General features: G+C 38.7%; 1 protein-coding gene across 1 annotated transcript; it reads left to right on the forward strand.

Moving 5' to 3' along the window:
* The first annotated feature begins 10,816 nt into the window (after positions 1-10,816).
* LOC121511420 (protein-glutamine gamma-glutamyltransferase 2-like) lies at positions 10,817-24,760 on the forward strand. Its single transcript, XM_041790100.1, has 15 exons — positions 10,817-10,892; positions 11,228-11,413; positions 11,547-11,780; positions 11,928-12,046; positions 12,256-12,384; positions 16,040-16,208; positions 16,866-16,998; positions 17,134-17,237; positions 20,299-20,387; positions 20,671-20,824; positions 21,014-21,102; positions 21,785-21,968; positions 22,092-22,252; positions 23,674-23,810; positions 24,211-24,760. The coding sequence occupies exons 1-15, from the start codon at positions 10,883-10,885 to the stop codon at positions 24,356-24,358; spliced, it is 2,046 nt and encodes a 681-aa protein (XP_041646034.1). The 5' UTR covers positions 10,817-10,882; the 3' UTR covers positions 24,359-24,760.
* The last annotated feature ends 727 nt before the right edge of the window (positions 24,761-25,487 follow it).

Consider the following 25,487-nt stretch of genomic DNA (forward strand, 5'->3'; position numbering starts at 1 on the left):
AACTTTTGTGCCAGTGTTTACTATCCACATATTGATGACATTATTGGGGAAACTGGATGACAATTTTCTAACATCAGTTGTTTACTGGTGCCCACCACCTGTATATTGTAAAAGAGGATCTCCATCACACATGCTCCCTTCACCTACAAAGATAATTTTCATGTCCATTGTAGTTGTATTTATGAGGCTATGCATGTGGTGACTTTGTAACTAAGCACTGCTTTATTAAAGTGACATTGGTAGGCTACATGTTGTATTATGGCCGCAATAAATTCATTTTTGCAAGTAATCCTTTTAGTGTGCCCCTTAAAATCTTTTACTGTTTAAAAAATGTAATACAAAAAGGTTTTTTACTGGGTATGTAATGATACTTGTGTTTGTGTTCAGGAGTCACAGTTTGGTACAAGAAGTCACTCATGGTTATGTACGAGCTATTTAAAATAGTCTCTAAATGTGTGAAATCAGACAGGGTCAAAGATATTAGTGATGCTAACACATTTTAAAACGCTATGCACAGACATGTAAAAATAGATTGGCTACAAAAGCGTGATTAAGTGCTCTGCTCAGCCTCCTTTACAACATCCCATGCTGTGTTTTCACAAACCCATCCGTAGTCCTTCACTGCAAAATTGTGATTTTGCACAAGTGACCACTGCACCAGCTGTTTCCTGAAAATTGTGGCATCACAGGACTCTGGTGTTGCCAAGTTTGGGTGACAAACCTAGCCCACAAAAAATCAACAAAAGCCAGTAAAACCTCAGAGGGGGGTCAGACACCGCCAGCAGTGATGAGTAAGGCTGGCCACGGACTACAGGATTTTAAGCCCAGTTCAGGGCAGTATTTGCCTGCCCCAATAATCATGGGGGCGTATCCCGAGAGGAGCCTCGTCACAAACTACTATTTGTCTGAATAATCCTCATGTGTTCGGTGTCTACACAATTTTTTTACTGCTCCAAATCACGTCGTAGCCAACCATAAACACAACTGTACCTTAATTTCAGCCATGATTTCATCCCGTCTTTCCCATGTTTTATGATTTTTGCTGCACCATAAGGACAGGCCAGGACAGCCTGTTGTGGAGACACAGCAAGATGGTATCGACAGACATCGGTGTTTTTTTTTTTTTCCCCTGAAATCACATGATCACGCAAGGTCATAGGCAGGTCGGCAGGTGTGTGGTCTCCAGTGATCTGATAGTCTGGCTGAGTCGTCTAGTGTGTGCGTGTAGAGGATCAAGGATGAAAAATCTTTGGAAATTGTCCTTAAATCTGTGGTCTCTCACGTTTTTAAAATCTCGGATTAAAAAATCGTCTAGTGTGTAGCCGGCCTAAGGAGACAGACCAGGACTGCTTAATGGCAATTTTATTTTTAAAAAGCTTATTAAATGTTAGTAAAGATAAAACTGAAACTGTGGGTGGATATTGCTGAATCATAGCTTTTAAACTCAAGCCCTACTTAGCTAAGACCACTTGTAGTTGAAATATTTGCCCTTATTTTGTCTTTCTACCAAACTATAGAAAGTATCAATAGTGGTATCGATAAGGACTCCGATCAGCACTTTCAATGTGCTGTACACAGAATTAAAAGAATAAAAATAAAACACCTGACAATAACAACCTTTAAAAATCTAAAAATATTCTTAAACTATAAAAAATGCTGTGATTAATCACATGGTAGTGATGGAATTAACTTGATTAATATTTTTAATCGAGTAACAGCACTAACACATACACAAGACACCAAAAAATTTTTTTTTTACCAACGAACCAAAGAGTTTAAGTAAAAAATAGGCATGATTCCCTGTATTTAACAAAAACAAAAAGGCAGAATGTACATTTATTAAAAAAAAAAAAAACAGACTAAAAAAGCTGTTAGAAAAAGCGATCAACAATCAGAGCAGAAACAAACTTTTAAAAAAGTAAACATCAAAGCGGGCAACAAAGACATTTAAAAGAAAAAGTAATTAAACATTAAATTAAATCTGTAGATCACGTAAAAGCACTAATCACCTCCTCCATCCCCCAAATTGTTGTGGGGAAAGAATCGCTCTGACATTTTGACAAGTGTTTCTGCCTCACTCCCACACACACATCAGACTCAAATTACCTGCGAATGCAATATTGTGTAATTTTCTCCTGTCTAGTGTAACAGTGAAGTTTGGAAACGCACATTGGGCAAACTATCTGAATTTTAACTCAACCAAAGCAAACCATGACTGTATTCTTCATTTTTACAGAATAAAAGTATTTTCAGAATTATTTTTGTACAGTCAAAGGGAATCTTAAGTTCTTCTTTTGTTTTTACGATAGATGATATGGAGATTATCTAGTGTAAGAGTTGGTAAATCATATAAAAGCCACTGACCTCTGCAGAGGAGATATGTGAAACTGCCCTGATTTCTGCCACCTGCTGCTGATCCAGGGCATTAAAACTCGCTAGGTCCTGCAGGGCTGTTTTTAGGCCGGCAGCTCTTCTGCAGCCGGCACCAGTTTATCCACACTTTCCTATGTCTCATCATCAATGCAACTGTGTGAATGAGGGATATTGAAAAATAGGAAATGGAAAAAGTATATTTAGGAAATTACAATATTCAGGAAATAAATCCTCCTTTAAACAAAAACAAGGCAAGTTGTCTACATATGTCACCCTCTATATACTGTTCACTTTTTGCCTGTTCATATAGTTGGATTTAGGGTGTGAATTGCCGGGGGGGCTAAAAGTTTTTCCCTGCCTCTGCTCAGACTGAATTCATGCTACTGTCATGCTGAGGGCAAAAACTCAACAGGAGGACCCGACTGCAGATAAAGTAAGTTTAAATAACAAAAATCCAAGAAAATACTCCAACAAAACTTACTTCAAATTCACCAAAAACAAAACAAAACAAAACAAAAAAAGACAAAGCAGGTAACAAAAGTCTCAGAAAACACGAGGAGGACTGCTACAAGCAACGCAGACATCAAATAATAAACTGACAAAGGGAGAAACACAGAACCTAAACACACAGGGAGTGATTGCAGACAGAGAGACAGGTGTGACTAATGAGACCCAGGTGAAACGAGTGAGGGCAATCAACGTGGAGGGAAACTCAGGCAGGAGAAAACTAGAAACACACACAAGAAAATAAAACTATAAAATATAACAGGAACTTCACAATACACAAGAACACTGGACACAGGGAAAATATCCAAAAAGAACAAGGAACAAATAACAACTTTCACAGCATACCAAAACGACAAACTAGGAAAATATTGAGGACACCTAAAAACAAATTAAAACTAGAACCATGGAAGACACAGAATAAATACAAGAAAACACAAGAGAAACTCAGAAACATAACAAATCAAAAACAGGATCATGACAGCTAACCCATCATAGGCGTCAGTTTAGGGGGGGACGGGGGGATGTGTCCCCACAACTTTTTGCCAAGGGTCATTTTGTCCCCACCACACACACATCCTTCATGTGTAAGCCATTGTAACCCTGGTTATTTTCAGTAGTATAGAAAATTCCAACGCTCCTGAATGTACTATCCGCACGTGAGAGTTGTAAAGAGACCCAGCAGACCTCTGGGAGGCAACGGGCCGTGCTGCTCCTGTAGATTTGCGTCTGTGCCAACCAGAGGTTGGGTTTAACAAATGTTCTCCATCATTGACAAGTTTTTTTGAAGGATGACGGAGAATTTTGAAGGCTGTCCATCATTTTGACGGGCTGGAATGATGAGGACAAGCCTGCATTTCAGTGCACACACACAGACTGATGCACCTTTTCCATTTAGCACATATGGACTATCAAGGAGGTCATTTAATCTATTAAAGATCTTGTAGCCAGTGGGCTCTCTCTCACTTACCTCGACACTGTAGATTTGCCAAAGCTCGTTGGTTTCCGTGCTGACAGCACTGAAAGGCTGCTGCAGGTGTCTCAGTACACAGGTCGACATGCCCATTTTATGTTGGTCTAATTATGTCTGCACGCTGATGCTGAAATTGTAGTTTTATTTCCCTTTTTTTTTTTTTTTTTGAAACAGGTTCGATTTTATGCAAAATTTTGTTTGTGTCCAAGGTGACTGATAATTCAAAACAGTTCCTGCTGCTTCCACCTCGCTTGCTCACCACTGAAACATCACTTTAAACACAGAAGTTTGCTCATTTATCATGTGGATATCAACCATGGAAATATAGAGTGGTGCAGGAATGAGTTCTAAAACACGGAAGTAAGTTAGCATTTTAGCACTTCCAGTTCCCTCGTCTTAAAGTCTATGGGAATTTTGAATGCGTTTTTGGTTAAATGCCTAAAATAAGGTCTGAGGTGAACACAAGCTACGTTTTATCCTACGACATGAAATACATTTGAAACGTGCCCCACCTTTGAATTGTGTATCTTTTCACGTCTTAATAAAGGCGGTTGCTAAAAGATAGCTAACAAGGACTACATACGTCATCATCTGAAGCGCGGCAACTGAGCCATTTAGTTGTATCCGGGTGTGATGACGTCGACCGTGTTGTAGTTCAATAGAGCATGATGTTAGCTTTTTACTTTCAACAGTTAGATTAACGAACCAGATATGGTTCTTGTATTATCAGTTTATGAAGATTATCTTTATGAACAAAACATGAAAGTTTCACAAACTTTTATTGGACACAGAGCTTATTTTCAGCAACAATCCAAAAACCCACTGAAAAATCCCATAGGCTCGGCGCCGAGGGAACCCATGTAACGCTAACTTCCGGGTTTGCCTACAAAATTACGTCACGACTGCACCACTCTATTACAGAGAGATGGGTGGTTGATGATTCTACGGAGCCCCTTAAGGGACATAGGAGGAAAAAAAAAAAAAAAAACATTAGGGGAGAATTTTTGAAAAAAAAGGGAGTTTTTTTTATAGTTTGTGAGATCTCGCAAAAGTAGATTGAAACCATACCATAATATGTACGGTGATTGAGGGTTTTTGTAAATATGATGATCCTCTGCTGAGTTATTATGGCGGAAAGGCCGAATCTGTGAATATCTTTCTAACTTTACCTAAGTACAAAGTTGTCCTAACATGTAAAGAAATTCAATCTATGCTTAGTCTCAGGCATACTTTTCATCTCAGAGAAAGGTATTTGAAGGCATTTTGGATGAAAGGGGACTCTGATCATAACACTCGGATCTGGTGGAACTGGTCGAATTCATCAGCAACCAGTTGTAATCCTCCGGACAGCTGCACAGGTACAGATGAGTGTGTGCCAAATGTTTTGTAGGCATTAAGCCATTTGACCTTCCTTAAAAAGCCAACAATGCCCCCATTGATATATATTCATATGGCTTCAGTTTATCATATGAGTCCAAGTGCCAGATGAAGTGAGCTCCTTTTCCAAAGTAGTTCCATCTACCTAAACGGCTCACTTGTCTCACTGAATGCCGTCCTGCCGATCCATCTCTTTCAAACCCATTTGTACGTTTTCTTTACTTACACGTAATATTAGCTCTCTGCATTTGGCACACACCCATCTGTACCGTGCAGCTGTCCGATGTTTTATCAGACGTTTTACGACGAAAGAGTCCCCTTTCACCTAAAATGCCTTCAAATGCCTTTCTCTGAGACGAAAGATTGCCTGCGACTAAGCATGGATTAAATTTCTTTAAATTTTAGGCCAATTTCGAAGTAAAATTAAATGAATCTCCCCCACAGATGCTCGTCCCTTAAAATTTTTTTTCTCCTACATTTCTTAAGGGGCTCCATGAGATTCAGATCAGCACCTGTTGCTTTATTATCTTTTGCTCACTCACCACCGCCCGACCCCCTCTCTCTCCCTCTCTCTCTCTCTTTTCCACACCAGCACGAAATTATGCTCTGATGAGCACAAATCAAAACACTTGCTGGTGCCGAATTTCAAGACAGAGGAGCAAAAACGTCCTCCCCTCCAACATCACATGATGTTTGTCATCTTCTCATATCTATCTGTAGCAGGTGCCTGTGGTTTTAGCCTTATGTAGCCTAGTAGACAGGGAGACAAGCAGCAGAGCCCAACATGTCCATGTGAACATAAACACGCTACTCGTACAGCTGGAGCTGTTCCCAAACTAACGGGACCTTAGTCCAATGAAATGTTGAACAACACAGTCTTCTCTCACCTCAGACACACAACCTTTAAACCATCCTGGAGCAGATTTTACTGCTTCATTCTTTATGATTTTGAAGCCTAATTTTGTAAATTAATAGATGCTTTATCTGACTGACATTTGAAGTAGGGTTTCAGATTCATTTTCACTTTACAGGGTCTTTAAGTCCAACTCCTGAGTCTTTACAAGTTATGGCTCCTGAGTTATTGACCAAAATACGTTCATATTTAAAATGAATCGGGCAGGTGGATGTGGCAAAAAAAAAGAGACCAAGTCTTTAGGTAGAAGGCAGAATGTTTTTAGGCTAAAGGCCTTTGCACACTGGGTCCATTTATTTTGTCCAAATTTTTCGCACGTTAAAAAAATCGAGCTCTTGTTGTTCTAATCATGTTTGCACACTCATACCAAAATTTCATCTGTCATGTTTTTTTCAGAACAGGTTCGATTATGTGAAATTTTGCATCAATCCAAGTCATTTAAATGGCTGATTGATGATTCAAAACAGTGCCGACTGTGTCCTCCTCGCTTGCTCAACCCTGCCCAACCCCTCTCTCTCTCTCTCTCTCTCTCTCTCTCTCTCTCAAGGTCAAAGGCAGATTGGGTTACAAGGGCTTTTGCTCCATCAAAATTTCCTGGCAAGGCAAAGACTGACTTCTCTGCCACCATCTCGATAAACTTTTGAGTGTGCATATCCCCCGCCACCTTGTATGGAGTCTGTATTGCCTTCAGTGATGCCACAGGAACGCTGCTCCGCTCCCCAAAGACATCCCTCATCAGGACCATCGACAGCTGCATGCCTACCACGGATGGTGCTGGCCCCAAAGAGTCTGAGTTTGGTTAGGACAGTGGTTCCCTATTTGGGGTATACATACTTCTGGGGGAACGTGAGATTTTAAAACATATGTAGGGTATTAAAAAAAAAAAAAAAAAAAAAAGTGTTGCCTACCAGACCGGACACATAAAACCCAATTAAAAATGTGATGGCAATCTCATGCGTCTTCCACTTTTCCTTTTCTTTTTTCAAGTTGTTTGGACTTATGAGAGCTTCAGAGCAGTGTCAGTGGGAAATCATCATCAGTGCTGCAGCACTGCAGAGAGACCATGGAGATCGTCCATTAAGCATCCTTACAAAAAAGAAAAATCAGCAAGTTGCACTTTGTAAATGAGGTAGTGCTGTGCCTTAACAGTAGGTGGCAGTATGTCAGAGGTGGATGTTGATATGTACAGGTGATGAGGCAAGTTCTTTATCATGTTAAATCATAAAAGATTGAAATTTTGTAATTTTAATGGTATCTTACAGTAGGGGGCGCTACAGCAAAACCATAAAATTAACATTGAAATTTTATAGACAGGCAGACCCTGATCATACATATGAAATTTGAAGGCAATCAGATGTTTCATTTGAGAGTTACACCCACTTGCTGTCTGATGGCGAAGGATCAAAATGGCCACCATGGCCACTGGGGCATCTGGTAATGAAACATGTTGATGTTGGGACAGATATTGAGGGGTTCAGGTGAAAATCAGAGCAAGATAGGTTCAACACAGTAAGATGAAATACAGAAATGACCCACTTCCTGTCCAAGGTGAAGGATCAAAATGGCCACTGGGGCATCTGTAACTGAAACATGTCAATGTTGGGACAGATATTAAGGAATTCAGGTCAAAATTAGAGGATGATAGGTTCAACACAGTAAGAATAATACAGTAATGACCCACTTCCTGTGTGATGGGGCAGAAATGACCCATTTGCACCACTTCCTGTTGGAAGAAGAGGGCGTCATGATGAGTTGTTTTCATGTCAGCATGTTCAGTGTGATACTGTTGTGTTGCCATAACACACTGAAGACCATAGAATGATCTCCCCAAAGCTACATCAGTTTTCAGTGAATAACTGTACAAAAACATGCCTTATTTTGAAATATGGGCAAAGCTGGTGGACTTCCTGTTGGGATTTTGGCATGGGTCCAAGAGGCTTTTTTTGTAGCTCTGATGATGGTTCATATGCAGAGTGAAAATCAAAGACCTAGGATGGATGGTGTGGGGGGCTGAATTTTTTGTGTCAACCCATAAAACACACATGAAAAATCAATGGAGTAAATGATGGACTGGCAGAAGGGGGTGCTGTGACAAAGTGCTGATATTGATGTATGGATGTATTCGGGAGCTGGTGGACTTCCTGTTTGGATTTTGGCATGGGTCCAAGAGGCTTTTGTGATGGTCTGATGATGACCTTTATGCACAATGCAATTCATAAGCCAGAGTGGGCCAGGGATGATTTTTTTGTTGTTGTTGTTGTTGTGGCAACACATGAAAAACACATCAAAATCAGTGATGCAAAAGTTTGACTGGCAGAAGGGGCTGCTGTGACAAAGTAATGATATTGATGCATGGATGTATTCAGGATCAATGTGTGATGATCCTTTATAAGTTTTGTGATGATTGAAATAAAAACTAAAAAGATTTTTGGCAATATTGGTGTAGTTTCACAGCGAAAAATATACAAAAACAAACATTAACTTTGGGCACTGATAACGACCCCGCCCTATGGTGAAAACTTACAAGTAGCCCAACTTTAGGGCTCAAGGTTGTCTGAGTAAAAAAAAATTTGGGGGTCATCAGGTGAAATCCCTGAGACAAGTTTGTTCAAATGTGCAAAGTGTCTGTCAGTGGAAAAGGCCAAAAAAAACTAGGGCTGTGGTCAACCAAAGAAAAACTTGGTCGACCAAAATCGCACCCAGGCACCAATTAATTGATTGGTCGTTCAGGTAAAAAATTTCATTCATTATAAAAAGTTACCTCATTGGGGACTAATTCAATCCATCCAGGCTCCTCACTGCACCTGCTTGGTACTCTAAATGATCCTAAAATGAACGTAACAAGCCTTGGAAGCATTAATATATCTTTTCTGCTCATTACGTCTTACTGTATAATATAATTAATTGAGAGACGATCAGTGCGCACCTGCCTTTGATCTCCGTGATCCCGCGCGGTAACTCTTTAAACTCATACAGCCTACAAAATAACCTCAGATCATCGTTTTTCATTCATTTATAATGGTAACTAATAACAGGATCACATAATCCAGCCCGCGCTGTGTCATTTACAAGCATAAAGCAGGCAGCAGGCAGCGTTTATTTACGGAGGTGAGAGAAAAAAAGTTTGCTCATCGGGACTTAATGACCAGCTGGCATCGCCTTTTATCACCTCTACTTTCTGTGTGACTGTACGAGAAGCTAACGCTAACATGAACACTTTAAGGAGATTATAAAACGAGATTATACTATGCAGCCTATTTGCCGACAGGTAAATTAAACTGACGCGGGAGTTAATACAGTGAGGGAGGGCAGAGCAGAGAGACTCAGCAGCGCCACTTCAATACAAACAGCCTGCAACTTTGTGACGAGTTGATGTGTTGTCTCTGAGCGTTAATGCTGTAAAATATCACAAAATATCCCACTCTGGTAGCTTTGTGTGCTTCTCTACCTGTAATTCCAAGAGCTGCATTGCTCCTGTTCCCAGCAGCACGTCTCTCTCTCAGCTGCTCACATGCTTTTGCCCCCAGACCAGTGTGATTGGGGGGGGGGGGCATTCGCCGATCATGATCTTGGTCGACCTAAAGCTTTCCGATCAATTAATCGACCAATCGACTTGAAGCTGTCAGCCCTAAAAAAAAAACACACACTAAATTTTAACCTTTCGGTGCCTGTAGTTCAGCCCATGTACCTTTTAGAGGATGGTCATAATGTAATTTTTTTGGTCTCATCATGATACATATGTGTACTGAGTTTCATGCATGTGGGTCTTTCCCAGGGCCCTATCTCACTTTTGGCACCCCCTAGAGGAAACTGTGCAATGGACTTATACCATTCCACCCCCAGATGGCTAATTCTGGAGGGGGGTATTTTTTGAGGAAAAAAATTGACTTTTTACATATAGTAAGGCCCCAAAAACAGGCCTTGAATTGCCTGAAATTTTTGACTTAGAAAAATAATAGGGCCCTCGCTGACCTCGCTGATTGGTGCTCGGGCCCTAATTATGCAGTCCCATTCCACCCAAACTCTGTAGAATGAGAACAACCTTGTTCCAATAAATACACAAAACATAAACATGTTTCTGTTTTTTATTTCCTGCAGGGATAGATCACTATGAAGTTTTTACATCCAAAGTTTTAGCAGTTTATTAGCTCTGATAATCGTATGACCCCAAGATTAAAAATAGCTTATGTCCACACCACACCCTGTACAGGCAGCTGCACAGTCAACCTACAGCATTCAGCTTGCCTACCTTACCAGTGTGATGTCACACTAATGAGGGCATGCACTTCTCTCAGCTTTGGCTCAGGAGAAAAAAGTTTGTTTTATTTTTCATTTGTGGGGTCAATCTATTGTCCTATTCAGCCATCTGTGATCAACCTGAATTCACCTGTAGATCGTTTTTAATTTTGCTACGTGTGATTTTGTGTTTTTGAGACAAACATCTTGCCCGCAGTTGAGCAAAGCAGCAGAACAACTGAAATATTGTTGTGCAGTCTGATGGGTAGAAACTGTTGACTGTGAGGTTCATAGTCAATTCAAAGGAGGAAGTGAAAGCAGTAGTGCCAGTCCGCCCTCCACTACTAAAAACAGCACTAAGATGTAACGAATAGACAGATGGGGGCGTAACGGTCGGGTTTCAGTTGCTACAAATATCTCTGGGGAGCTTAAGTCTTGCAGGCGAACCAGACTGTCGCTGAAGTTGAACTATCTTCAAAGTGAAACACAGGAACTTTACTGCAGACATGAGCCAAGGTAAGGAAGACAGTAGACATTTATGTTTCCTGTCCAATGACAGAGGTATGCATTTATTAAATGAAGAGTAGGCTGTTATCCACTAATGAAGATGCAAGATTTTCACAGTCATAGTATTTCAGTGGGTATCATAGTCAAGTGTGAAATGTGATAACCAGGAACGGTGGCTGGTATAAGATCAACGCGGGAACAGTATCTGCAAAGAGGAATGACTTGATGATTTTTTCAGTGATTTATGATCCTTTCAAACCTCGCAAAGAGATGATAGAGGATAATTAAGTTAGGGTTTCTGTTTGCAAATGTTTTAATTAATGTGGATTTTTCTCTACATATAGTGGTGGACATTGAGCATTGTGATCTGGACATTAAGAACAACAACAACAGCCATCACACAGGACAGTATGAAGAGGAGCGCTTGATTGTGAGAAGGGGGCAGCCCTTCAACATTATATTACACCTGAAAGCTGATAGCAAGGAGTTTAAAACGGCCAAATCAAACTTCACATTTATTGTTGAAACTGGTAAGTTTCACATTAGAGAGGAATATTGGGCTTTAATATGTATGCAATAAATCATGTTCTTAGTGTGTGAGTATTTATTCTTCCCTCATCTAGTTTTAGATTTAATGTGCTCAACCCCTTCTCTCCCCCTAAGGCCCTGTACCCAGAAAAGAATCAGACACCAAGGCTTCCTTTGGCCTTAGTGAGTCCATAGTGGCCACTGACTGGAGTGCATCTGCCACCAATGATCCATCTGGAAATAAAGTGACAGTTTCTATCTGTTCATCACCCGACGCCCCAATCGGGGTTTATTCCCTGACCCTGGACCAGGAGGGGAAGAAGACTGCTTTAGGAAAGTTCACCCTACTTTTTAATGCCTGGTGTCACAGTAAGTACACTCTCAAACATCGGTTTCACACAGATTTTTATGTCTTCATGTGCCACCAATAACTTTGACTGATCAAAGATAAAAAAAAAAACTGATTCTGTAATACTGATGTAAAATTGTTGGCACTCTATCCCAACTCTCTCACAGGGGATGCTGTTTACCTGCACAGTGAGACAAAGAGGCAGGAGTATGTTTTAGAACAATGTGGGCAGATCTTCAGAGGAACACATAAACGAATCAAAGGGACACCATGGAACTTGGGTCAGGTAAACTAAATTTCAGTTTAATAAGTGGTCATTGAAATGTGCATAATTTCATTAATTCTACTTCTTCACGGTGAGACATTTTATCATCTTCTCACATTTGTCATTCACAGGATTAATTTCTATTATATTAGTAGGATAAAACAAAACAAAACCAAACCCACACGGCTCCTCTAATGGTTCTAATCCACTTTGTCCACTTTTTCAATCAGTTTGAAGCAGGGATACTGGATATCTGTCTGAAGATTCTAGACGTCAGCCCAGAATCTTTGGATGATCCTGATAAGGACTGCTCTGCCAGGAGAAACCCAATCTATGTGACTAGGGTGCTCAGTGCCATGGTAGGTCTGTGCCCAGACTTTATTAAGAATCTAGGCCAGTTGGATTTGTGTAAATCACGCAATGAATAACCATTATGCAATCCTTGTGGACAGCGGTGCATCAGAACACCCCTCGGTATGCTTCTTTGTTGTGCTACTATTCTGCAGACAGTCTTTTAAAGATTTCTGCTGTCTCTATGCAACTTTTGTGGTAAAAAAAAAGAAAAAATGGAAAGTGATACAGAAGTTCTCACATGTTTACACAGTAAATTTACCTAAGTAAATTCCACTCAAATTTTACTCTAAAAATTATAACATTTGGTCCCAGTCTATTTGGACTAAAATTCACTCGGCTTGCAGAATAATGTTTTGTTGTTGAGTTGTTTTTACTCTAAATGATGATTATGTGCTCCATAATGAACAAAATAAAAACAACTCTACAGCAACTGTACTCAGTAATACAGACCTTAGTTTACTCATTATAGAGCTTTTTTCTCAATACAAATGATGTGTAGTCCTTTCGGAGCTGTTTTTCATTCCTTTTAGCAATGTTTCCTACTAATTACAGAACAATATCTCCTCCATTTACAATTGGGTAATGCTTATGTAGAACTGCATCTTATTCTAAATAGGTTGATCTTCCTCTTTATAAAGAGCTACATTTTCTCTTAGTCCACCTATGAAGGGCATGATAAAAAAGGAGGTTGTTTTTTTTTTTTTTGCTTATACTTGCTTATAGAGCATGAGATGAGGTAGTAAGGTTAAAGAAGTTTATTTGACAAAAAAAGTGCAAATGATGGTGAGATGGCTGGTGGTTGGCAGAATCACTGGCAGTGAGATGGAGACACTGCAAAAAGAGAGGACAAAATGGGAGTAAGACAATGCAAAAACTCACCTAAAATCACTATATTATCAAAAGTTAAAGGGGAGCCATCTTGGCTGATTAGAGGCTGTAGTACACAGGTGTCTAAAAGTTAAAGACCCTGTACAGTGAAAATAAATCTGTATTTAGGTTTGTTGTATGACAGGTCACTGTGTTATGAACCCCCAGGTCAAATCTCAGTCAAATAAAACATCTCAGAGTTTATAAAATTAAGCTTCAAAATCATGAAAAACAATGCAGTAAAATCTGCTCCAGGATGGTGTGGGTGTGTCTGTTGAATGAGCTGAAGCCACGCCCACTCAGGGGAATACGAACCTCTCAGATTTAAAAAATACTACAATCTGAATGTTGACCTTATGTTCAGAGTGCAGCTGCCTGGCTCTGTACCAGAGGAGAGACAAAGTCTGTTTTCTGGCTCAAATCTCTGTTAGGATGCTTTAAACGATCCATAGTCCATTGTAGCTGATAGATTTAGCAAATTTACCTCACAATGAACAGAAAAACAGCATTTAACTGACTGTTAACTTTCAATAAAGACAGTTACAACAGCTAACAACAGACTGTACTGAGATGAACTGCTCTGTGATTTTATATTGTAGAGTTAGAGGGGTGGAGTCATTCCCCACTGTGGGCTCATGACATCATGAGCCCACATATTGGCCCCGCCCACATGAAACCAAGCCAGGAAAGAGGTGACAAACTTTCTTACAGTCTAAATCCAGTATTCAGTCACATGTAGGTCTCAGTGTTTCACATGTTAACAGCAGCCATATTCCAACATTTCTAGAGTGTTAAGACAAAAACTTTAGATTTGACTTTACAGGGTCTTTCAGCACCAGGTGAGGAGGTCTTGATTGCAAAGGATTATCTGCAGCTGGGACACCTAACAAGCTGCAGCCGTGACCGTCCATGAGTGATGGCAGCTGAGCTGGAACTTAAGTGGGTGTCGTTCAAGTTTTACTTCAGCAGAATTTACTCTGTTTTAACTCCAACTCTGGTGGTGGCTGGTAATAAATACGCTCAAGAAAGGGTAAATTTTACTACTTTTGAGTAAAACATTTTTTACTCTGGGAGAATTACTCCCCAGATTTTCCAGTGTAGCAGACAGCCAAGCACAATGTTTGGTTTTAGGATCAATTTTAAATCATGTTCAGATCCTGTGGGGGACCATCGTACAGTTATGTACTTTATTTAGGTCATATGACATGTTTATGCAGCCCATATTGTTATGGAAATTATTCACTGTCCATACCTTAATGTATGCACTTATTAGGTTATTAGTTTGATTCCTTGATGAACAACAGTTCATGTGCATGTTAAAGTGTCCCTGGAAAAGACACTGGTCACAAAATTGCCACAAATCAAAGTGTGATCTCCAGCTTCACCATTATGCATGCAGAAGAATCCTTGGCACCTTGCTGTGTGTGTAAATAAGATTACTGTCGGCAGGCTGGTACCTTGCCTCACAGCCTCCACCACAGTTGTGTGAATGTGTATGAATTGATGAGTTTGGTAAGATACAGCATGCTTTTAGTGCATGCTAGAGAAGTGGTGAAGGGTCCAGCCTTGTTGTCATTTAACTGTTTATTTTCTTGCAGGACTCACCACGGAAATCTATTTCTCACATAAAAGGTGTACGTTACGTCATTTTCACTAGTTATGAATTGTGGGACGTAAAAAAACAACTTTGCTCTGATGATAAATACCATAAACAACATGAAAAAGTCAAAATGATAAGTTTAAAGGTTCAAAATGTGAAGCAAAAAGGCAAACTTTTTAGTTCAAAAGGTCAAAACAAAACTAAAAAGAAAAATAGAATAGAAAAAATGCTATATCAGACAGAAATATGAGATTGAAAGTCAAAATCATGAATGTAAAAGATCAAAATATGAGACAAAATTCACAGCTGTGAATTTAAAAGATGAAATAGGAGAATATGAAATGAAAGGTTGTGAGTTTAAAAGGCCAAAATATGAGATACAATTCAAAAACATGTTTTAAAGCTCAGTATAAGAGGTAAAATTCAAAATTATAAGTTTTAAAGGCCATAATATGAGGTAAAATTAATATGTGAATTTAAAATGCAAAATATGAGATGAAATTTTAAAAAATGTGTTTAAAAGGCTAAAATTATTCATTAAAAGGTCAAAATATGAAACAAAAGTGTGAAATCCTAATTTTAAGTTGTAATTGTAAGATGCAAACTTGAAATGATAACACAAATTAATTTTATCTAATTGTTTTTACTCTTGACTCTAAATTTGATGACTTAAGGATATTTTTAATCATCATGGTTAGATTTACATTTTATACTGGAGGAAATCTGCAGACCTCACACTGGTGGGCCAGTTATAGTTAAAATGTGATATGATTTTGCAGGCAGGGTATAATTGTACCACGGGCTGGATTTGGCCCCTGGGCCTTGAGTTTGACACCCCTGGTCTAAATATTTAACATTTTGCATTTTTAAATCTTTGTAACGCTAATGAAAGCTCTTTTGGATTCCAACATGAATAATATGCTGTCTTTTGGTGATATGATAGCAAAAAGGAAACTTCTCTTTAATTTATGCTGTTTAAATTTGCTCTGGGTTTAAAAAAGAATTCTCAAAATTGTTTAAAACACTTTTGCCATGAAAGAGGTTGGAGGTTAAAAAAAGCAAATCAAAATCTTGAAGCCTTGACCTCACAATTGATAAAGCAAATATGCTCAGGATGTATCTTTAATTCCCATTTTCTCTGTTCATTAATGATCTTCCTACTTTCTTTTTGTCCCTCCCCTTGCTGCCCTCAGATCAACAGTAATGATGAAGGAGGGGTGCTGGTGGGAAACTGGGAGGACTATACTGGTGGGGTGAATCCAGGACTGTGGATTGGCAGTGGGGAAATTTTGCGTCAGTGGGATGCAACTGGCCCAGTCCGCTTTGGCCAGTGTTGGGTCTTTGCTGGTGTTGCATGCACAGGTATGAGTTTCCTTTAATTTTCATCTTTCAGGCAATCTTAAAATCTAAACATAACATTAATAATCTAAAATCATGGATTTGGAGTAGTTCTGCATGGCTTTATAAGAATGTGCAATTGCAATTACAATGGACAATATTTCAACCGCATTTAAGGTATAATACATAAAATACCTTTTATATTCATGAGGCTACTGGCTTGGTTATCAAGGAAAATGAAGATATAATGGTATTTTTGAAATATGAATTTCTCAACTCAACAAAGCAAAGAAAAGATCTGAAGTTTTTACAGTACTGCTTACAAAACAGTTAAATATTTTCCAAGAAAAATTGTGTTTTTACTGTTTTGAAAATAAAGGTACTTCTACAAACACAGTAGTGGTGCTATGGTAAACTTAAAGTCCTTTCTGCAGGCATTTTTGTAAACCTTTCTAGTAGTACTTAATACAGAAATAACTACAGCCTTTTTATGCATTTGTGAAATTTAACAGCCTAACATTACAACTGTGATTAGATAAATTTTGAAGCACTAATATGAAGTCATCTGCTTTGTTATATTTAAATGCAGTGTTATATTGTTAGTCCTTGATGACAGATGCTATCTCAAGTACGTGCTTTACATGAGAGTGATGAAGAATGACTGTTCTTTTTTTCCTCCAGTGTCTCGTGCTCTGGGCATCCCATGTCGAGTGGTTACTAACTTTGGATCCGCTCATGACACAGATGCCAACCTCGTGATTGAAAACCTTTATGATGAAAATGGGGAAAGACTTTCTGGCGGTGATTCAGTTTGGTAAGTTACCAAGTTGTTACACATGTATTGTATGAATGTCTATTTTCTCTTTTGTTATGTTTATTTAATACAATTTTCTACATTTTTTTTTATAAAAGTGGTAAAACTATTGCCCTTAATTTTATTATTTGCCAGGAATTTCCATGTGTGGGTGGACAGCTGGATGACTCGTCCTGATTTGGGATCAGAGTTTGATGGATGGCAAGCCAGTGACCCAACCCCCCAAGAGACGAGTGATGGTAAAATTTTATTCAAATGTTCTGTTGTCTGTACTGATTCTCCAAAGACATCAAAATATTTGTTGTGCAAAAGTAAGTGGCAAATGTAAGACTGTTAACCAATAATTGCAAAGTCTAGTGACTCACTTAGCCCACACGGCATAAACAAAAGAATAAAAAGTAGGTTTTAACTAAAAGTGAAACAATGATGGGTGATGATGAGTTTCATGCGAAGTCACAAGATTTTGCCACAGTGGTGAGTGTCTGTGTATAACAGTCACATGTTTTAAATGTTGTCTTCAGTTTGTGGTTTGCATGTCCACTTGAGTTTTCACAAAACAAAGCAAAAAATAAAAAGGCTATAGGTCAAGCTCTGTTTAATGCACCTGACACACACTACATTATTTTTTCTAATTTTGATACCTATTATACGGTGGCCCTGAGAGCTCACAGCACTGCAACTTAAGAAAACACATGCAAAAAGACAAAACACAAGCAAATTAAGAAAACATCTTCATCAATTTGACAACACATGCGCAGCATTTAGAAAACACGCTGCAAAGACCAACACAACACATTAGAAAAACACGCTGCAAATAGACCACAACACATTAGAAAAACGCTGTTAGCTGGCTATAGTTACTATCAGAACCCTTAATAGGCGACAAGTAAGTTAAACTACCGGTGGGTTTTGCTGACATGGTTTCAAACTATATACAGTCTATGGTTTTACAGTGAATTAACCATGTGTATTATTTCATCACGTTATGAGAATTGGCAGGCTAATTAAAAGCAAAAAGCTAACGATAGTTTAACAGCAGATCACTGCAATAGGCTAATATCTGAATCATGCGACCACAATGTTAAAATTAATCAAAAACACTTTTTATCTAATTTTCCAACACCACTGTAACTCAAAATCCACGTCAACAACATAGATGTCAAGATGTAGATGACGCATTCGCTATCTGATGGTACGTCTTTGGGGCCGCCATCTTGGCAAGGGCAAAAGAGTGAGAGTGCAACAGAGTTATATGGGCAGACAGCATTGAAAAAGCCAACTTCCTGTGCTGACGCCCACAGATACGATGGGTTTCTCCCTCTGATGGTGGTGGTCTGGCTTTAAATATGTACAGGACTTCCGACCGGGTTATTTATTAAAAGTTGTTACCTTATTTAAAATACAATGCACCTGCTGTTTTGGAAGGAAATGTGGAATCTTTCACTAGGTGTAGTACTGACCGTCATCTGAATGTTAAAAGCCAGATTGGTCATTTTAATGTTGCTGGCAGAAAGCACCTCCTGGCTTTAAGTATTTATATTTTTACTCAGTGTTATTTTAATGTCATTAAATACAATACTTAAAATATACAACGAGGTGATATAAATTTTTTTGGCGTTAGTAAAGCACGCAGTTCTTATCGCCCACTCCAAAAATATATTTGCCTTAATTTTCTGCTGTCCCACAAACAAATAAATCAGTCATCAGAAGACTGGTATTTGACTTAAATGCAGGAAAATTCTCTAGTTTTGACGATAAGCATTATTATATGCACCGCAGAGAGAGAGAGTCAGTGTGCACCGCGCTGTACAGACAGTGTGAGTATCAGTTTGATTCAGGCTTTTTAGACAACATAAAGATGATCAAAGAAGCCAGGAACATTCAGCTTTAATTTTGCTCTTTCCTTCTTTGTTTTGCCACTTTTTGTTGTACCATAAAGAAGAAAATCATGAGAAATTAGAAATCACGTGACTCGTCGGGACTTTTACCTGTTGAGACTTTAGTTTTCCTCATGTAGCTCTCTCTCTCTCTCTCTCTGCCTCCCATCTGATGATCCGCTCAGAAAATTTTACTGGAATCTGCTAGCTCTGTGGGTGTTTAAGTCAGAAATCCATCCCCTGCATGAGTAATTAAGCCGAGATTGGCTGTTGTGTCCTCACATGGCTAATATGCACTGCAAACTCAAAAATCATCAGGTGAGAAAGGGCGTGACAACTCCCAGTGTATGCCTGCATGTAGCCTAGATTAAAGACCAGTTGCAAGATGAGAGGGAGAGAAATTATCTATATAAATCTATTTGGGGAAACAAAAACTATCTTATTATAGATTCTAAATATTCAATTACACATGTTCCCTGTACACCTCATAGACATAATAGGATTTTTAATTTAAAGTTGATCAGACCACAATAAGTACCTCGATTTAACTCCAGTAAGTAATCAGTATGATGTTCAAGCTTTCATCTTTATAACAAAACAAATTTCATGTAGATTGGTTCAGGATTAAGCAAGGTAGGGCGGATTTTGCAGGCGAAGTGGGCTTGTTTATAATGAGCGTTCACTAATCCCGCCAGTTCCAAGATGGCGGACCGGCAGATGCAGAGCGGCTACGTTTAATAGCGTGGACGCGTCATCTACGTATCCATATCTATAGTCAACAACATCAATAAGCGTGTCCAAACGTGTGCATCACTTTTAAGTGTCCTCTGGAAACACTTCCGTTGTGTTGTGGTCTATTTGCAGCGCGTTTTTCTAATGTGTTGTGTTGGTCTTTGCAGCGCGTTTTCTAAATGCTGCGCATGTGTTGTCAAATTGATGAAGATGTTTGTGTGCATCACTTTTAAGTGTCCTCTGGAAACACTTCCGTTGTGTTGCGGTCTATTTGCAGCGCGTTTTTCTAATGTGTTGCGGTCTATTTGCAGCGTGTTTTTCTAATGTGTTGTGTTGGTATTTGCAGCGCGTTTTTCTAATGTGTTGTGTTGGTCTTTGCAGCATGTTTTCTAAATGCTGCGCATGTGTTGTCAAATTGATGAAGATGTTTTCTTAATTTGCTTGTGTTTTGGCTTTTTGCATGTGTTTTCTTAAGTTGCAGTGCTGTGAGCTCTCAGGGCCACCGTACTATTACCATAAGTAAAGTCACAAAGTCCATCCTCCTTTTGTATTAGACAACCTTCCCCTTTATTTAATTCACTCGTGGGATATTCCTGTTCACTAGTACATGTAGTAAACTGCTTATTTTGTTGTTTGAGGGACATATCCTGAATATTTCCTGGATGTGTTTCTGTATGTGTGTTGCTGTCAGGTGTTTTCTGTTGTGGGCCATGTCCTTTAAGGGCCATAAAGGAGGGAGAACTGACCAAGAAGTATGATGCACCCTTTATTTTTGCTGAGGTGAGTTTTTGGTCCATTTTGTGTATCATCTACCATAAAAATAACACAAATATTAAATCAGTCCTTTTCATTGGAGCTGACTATGATTCATTATGTGCTGAGGCCTGATACAAGCTAATGTATTAAACAGAGATACACTTAGTGACCACTGTGCCTGTGTGTAGCATATCTGATTTAACAGATTTCTTTCTTTACCTCCTTTACTTGCCTGTTTTCTTCTTATGTAATGACAAGATGTCTTTCTAATCTCAATTTTTTCATGTCATCATGCCAATGGAATCAGGTCAATGCAGATATTGTGGACTTTGTGCAGCTGACAAGTGGAAAGATTGTGAAATTCAGTGGATCAACCACGGCTGTTGGACGCTTCATCAGCACTAAAGCTATAGGCTCAGATGAGCGACATGACATCACACACAAATATAAGTATTCAGAAGGTACTGCAGAGTGTACAGACATGCATTATACACAAAACCATCAATCTTTTTATATGCATTTGTTTTGTATTGTATGAAGTCCCCTTGCTCTATTCTAGGACCATAACATTGAATGAGACTGTGATTTCTTTTTTTTTTTTTTTGGCACAGCTGTTGTGCATGACTTGTATGTGATTCTGATTATTTTAGGCTCAGAGGAGGAGAGGAGGGTGTACGAGAAGGCACAACACCACAACAAATTACAGCAGAGAGGAGAAGAGCCAGGACTCCGTCTCAAGGTGTTTGCTACTGGTCATAGAAAGGACTATAAACTGACTAAAACTTCGTAGAAACTATTCAACAGCTTGAAGCTGTATAAGTTGAACTTAAATAGAGATGGGCTAATGATCTTAAAGCACACACAAGGAAGAAAAAACAAAGTGAGCTCCAAATAGGTAAAATATAATATACTTATAGATAAATGCAAGGAAACTAATTGTAGCTGGGTTTCCATTACAGTTTTTCACATAATAAAAGTGATATTTCTTAAATATAGACTCAGTACAATTGCGCTTTTAATGCGTTTCCATTAAAAGGAGTTTTGGGAATGAGCCTTGCAATTCTCGTAAAGGCTCATCTCGGGTGAATCCGCATCCTGTGACATGTAAATGCGGAAAAAGTGTTTCCATTACACTTTTGCGATATATTTCTAAATATATACTGAAAAACATTCTCATGAGAGCATAAAAACTTTTTTGAGATCATTTTTTTTATTGCACATTTTCTAAGAGTAATGGAAATGCAGCTACTGTTAAGTAAAATCTAAGCCACATTAGTGTTTACAGTGGGGTTTAAAATGACTTTTATTATTTTCTGAAAGAGCCATTAAGTTTGAGTCAAAATATTCCAATTGATTTAACAGTATATATGTTTTGAAGGCATTTAATTCCATCAAAAATTAACCTATCATTCTAATTTAAGATAAAACTGGCTGACAACATGATCGTGGGTTCAGACTTTGAGGTGAACGCTGTCCTCACTAATAACTGCATGGACACCAGGACCTGTACATTCCTGTTCTTCGCCCGAGCTGTCAGCTACAATGGAAGACGAGGAGCCGGCTGTGGATTTGCTTCAGACAAAGTAGAAGTGCCCTCTGGAGAAGGTAAGCTCTAATCACCACAGCATCTGTGTGGTAGTTTTAAAAACGTGACAAAATGATCTTTATCCATGCTGAACATGCACTGAAATGGCTAAATAACCTGATAAATGGTATGTGTTTTCTCAGAGAGGCGTCTGCCCCTCAAACTGCGGTATGACAGTTATGGATCAGTGATCACATCTGACAGGTTGATCCAGCTGTCAGCCATCGCCATCGACAAGCAGACCATTGATTACAATAAGGCTGAGAAAACCATTGTGCTAGATGAGCCAGATTTACAAATAAAGGTATGGACAATAGATAAGCAAAAGGAATGAATGAGTAAGCTAAACAAAATGCATCATATTGTTATATAAACCAATAGGAATACATTTTTGTCTTCCGTTTAACCTAGCCAAAACATGCCTTAGAAAAAAATAAATCAGGGACAATATTCCCAGAAAACAAGAGATATTGAATATGTTTCAACAGTTTTAAGCTGCCATTCAGTGATATGTGTTCAACTTTACCTCCATTAGTAATGTGATGAAGGATTTTGGACCGTGCTGTCGACTCTTGCACTTTTAAGGCTTTGAATTATATCTTTTTTTCACCGATGCAAAATACAAATCCTTGAATTTGGGATATGTAGATTCAAAGACTGTTTTTATTGAAAGATTTTTAAATAAGGTTTTCAATTATTTTTCATCTGAATTACATGAAATAGTTAAAGGGATACTTAAACATTTTGGCAAATTTGTCCATTGCCTTAATTCCTATAGTCTTAGTAATAGGTCCGTTACCTTTAGTTGTCGGTGCAAGCTGTTTTTAGATCGGCGGGGCAGAGATGCCAGCTGCTCTGCCAACTCTATGGAGTCTTATGGTTATTTCGCTATGAAATAATTATGGAACATTACGAGATGGAGTTGTTTAAAAGGCAAATGCAAAGCCAGAGCTCCCAAGTAACTACGGCACTGCCACAGGTCACTGTGTCACTATGCCCAGTGTTTACTCGGAAAGTAGTTCTGAGTATTTGCTTCATGTGTCGTAATGTTACATAATTACACGTTATTATTTCATAGAGTGGTGAACGTGCAGGTCACAACTTGTCCACGAGAGCATTTTGGAGTTGTTGGATTGTGTATTTGATGAGTTTGATGACGGAAAGCCAGCTGGCATCTCAGCCCCGCCGACACGGAGTGACACGGAGTCCCAACTCCCACAGCACTGCTGCCTCAGAGCAATCTTTTGAGGTGGAGGATTTTTCCCCTCAAGAGTCCCCTGAAGCTGGTGGACTGTGGTGGTCCTGAGCACTACCTGTTGGCTCCAGCATCGGCGATACTAAAGCAGGTGCTCTCAGAGCCGAAGCAGTGCAGGTGCAGGAGAGGATGGGAGTGGTCTCTGAATGGTAAAGCCAGTCAGTTAGAGGCGGTAACGTTTTACCTTTACAGAGTTTGTGATGTAGAAACCGACCATCGGCCCCGCCTTTCCAGAAAAGATTTTTCAAAGCAGATGTCTGTTTGAGCTAATTATAAGTCTTAAAATGCAGATTTTTATCAGTTTGGTGCAATTGTCAGAAATAACACCAGCATTGATGTGTTTTATCATAGTTCAGTCAGACACCTCAGTGTAGAGCTAAAAAAAAATGTTGAAGTGTGCACTACTTCTTTAAGCAGTTTTCAATATTCAATACATCACCCATTTCATGATTAAACCCGTTTTTCCACAGCTGGTGGGAGATGTCAAACTGAACCAGTCTGTGATGGCAGAGCTGAGCTTGTTGAACCCTTTACCAGAAACTCTTAAGGACTGCAGCTTTACTGTGGAGGGGGTTGGCCTCACTGGCGGCAAACCAATTACAAAGAAGTATGTAACACCCATTTGTAAATTGATTATAGAAATGATTGCAGTTCAGTTACTACTTTTCTATTAGAAAGACCCATTCATTGACCAAATATTGATTATAATGTACGTACCTCTAAAGCCTGCAACAACTCAAACACACCCAGAATCCAAAGAATCTTGCTATACAACTGTTGCACATTAAAAATGTCACTTGCCAGACATACTTTTGGTTGATGAGAATTTCTAATTACAGGAAAATTTAGAAAATCTTACGATAAAAACAACACTGATATACTGAAACAGAATCAGTACCCTCTACAATTTTTTATTTCAAAGAGCTGTAAACATAAAAAAGAAAACAAGCTTTCTGTGTATTTTGTGCTGATAATTCTAATTGTACATGTCTATATGATTTTGGCAGAATTGGAGCAGTGGAGCCCAAACAGGAAGCCAAAGCCAGCATCGAGTTCAGCCCAGCCAGAGCTGGCTCCAGCGTTCTGATGGTAAACTTTGATAGCAACAAACTGCAGAACATCAAGAATTCTATCAATGTTGTGGTAGAGGAGTAAGCCATAAAAAAATTACAGATTCAACACTCCACATCAGTCAGAGCTGTCATATTTTATAACTTAGCCACAGTTGCAAACAGGATCTTGGAGTTTTATTTATAAATGCACTTTTGTCATAAGGTAAGGTATGGCACTATTAAAAGTAAAGTGTTTTCCTAATTCATTTTCCTTTCTGACTAAGCATTATAAACAGTGCCCCTGTGCAAGGTCATAGTAGGCCTAAAATCATAATACAAAATAGTTATATAATCATATGCCATTAACTTGTATGATTAAGGATTATAGATTGTCTGAAAGCATGATCCTTCTTTGAAGGATATTTGTTTTTTAGTTTTTCATTTGAAAAGTCTTCTTTTTTTCCGACAAAAAATAATGTATTTGAATAAAAATATTGATGCTTGATATTGTTTCTTGCCTTGTGATTTGCTTCTGTACATTCTTCAGAGGAAACATACACTTCCATGGCTTCCATTAGAAGCTGGACTATTCAAAAAAATGTAATTCCCAAAGCATAAAAACAATTTTTATTAAAGGGTAAAATTCAAAAAGATTTTTTCATATATATATATATATATATAGGACAGGAGTGATATGGTCCACTGTCTTAGTCTAAGTGAGGACTCCAGCAGCAGCATTTTGAATCAGCTGTAGCTAACTGACTGACTTTTTAGGCAGACTATTAAAGATACTGTTACAGTAGTCAACTGGTCTTTAGATAAATGCACAGACAAGTTTTTCTTTTAATCATAGAAATATTCTTGAGGTGATAGTAAGCTGACTTTTAATTGTTTTATGTGGTTTTTAAAATCTGATCCATGACAACGCCCAGACTTCTGGCCTGGTCAGTGGCTTTTAAAGAAGTTTGCACAGTATCTGAGTGGCCTGTAATAATTTAGGAATACAGCTCAATGGAAGGATGTCAGCTGAGGATCACATATTCAAAGGTAGAAAAATTACTCAAAGATAATTTTTTTAATTGTAAAGAGTCTGAATAAAACTGGTTCACTCTGGCCTCACTTTTAAAGCTATAGTTTGGAGGGGTTGGCAAAAAAAGAGCAGCTGTGCTGTTATTTTGATCCAACCAAGTCTGACTAAAAAACAAGATTCATTGCATTCTGTTTTTATTTAC

Source organism: Cheilinus undulatus, linkage group 1, assembly GCF_018320785.1.
Source record: "Cheilinus undulatus linkage group 1, ASM1832078v1, whole genome shotgun sequence".
NCBI classification, from domain to species: Eukaryota; Metazoa; Chordata; class Actinopteri; order Labriformes; family Labridae; genus Cheilinus; species Cheilinus undulatus.

Excerpts from the sequence above, each read along its gene's own strand:
- LOC121511420 (XM_041790100.1), top strand. Across the intron at positions 11,414-11,546 it reads CACATTTATTGTTGAAACTG|GCCCTGTACCCAGAAAAGAA; the intron begins GTAAGTTTCACA and ends TCTCCCCCTAAG. Across the intron at positions 17,238-20,298 it reads CCCCCAAGAGACGAGTGATG|GTGTTTTCTGTTGTGGGCCA; the intron begins GTAAAATTTTAT and ends TGTTGCTGTCAG.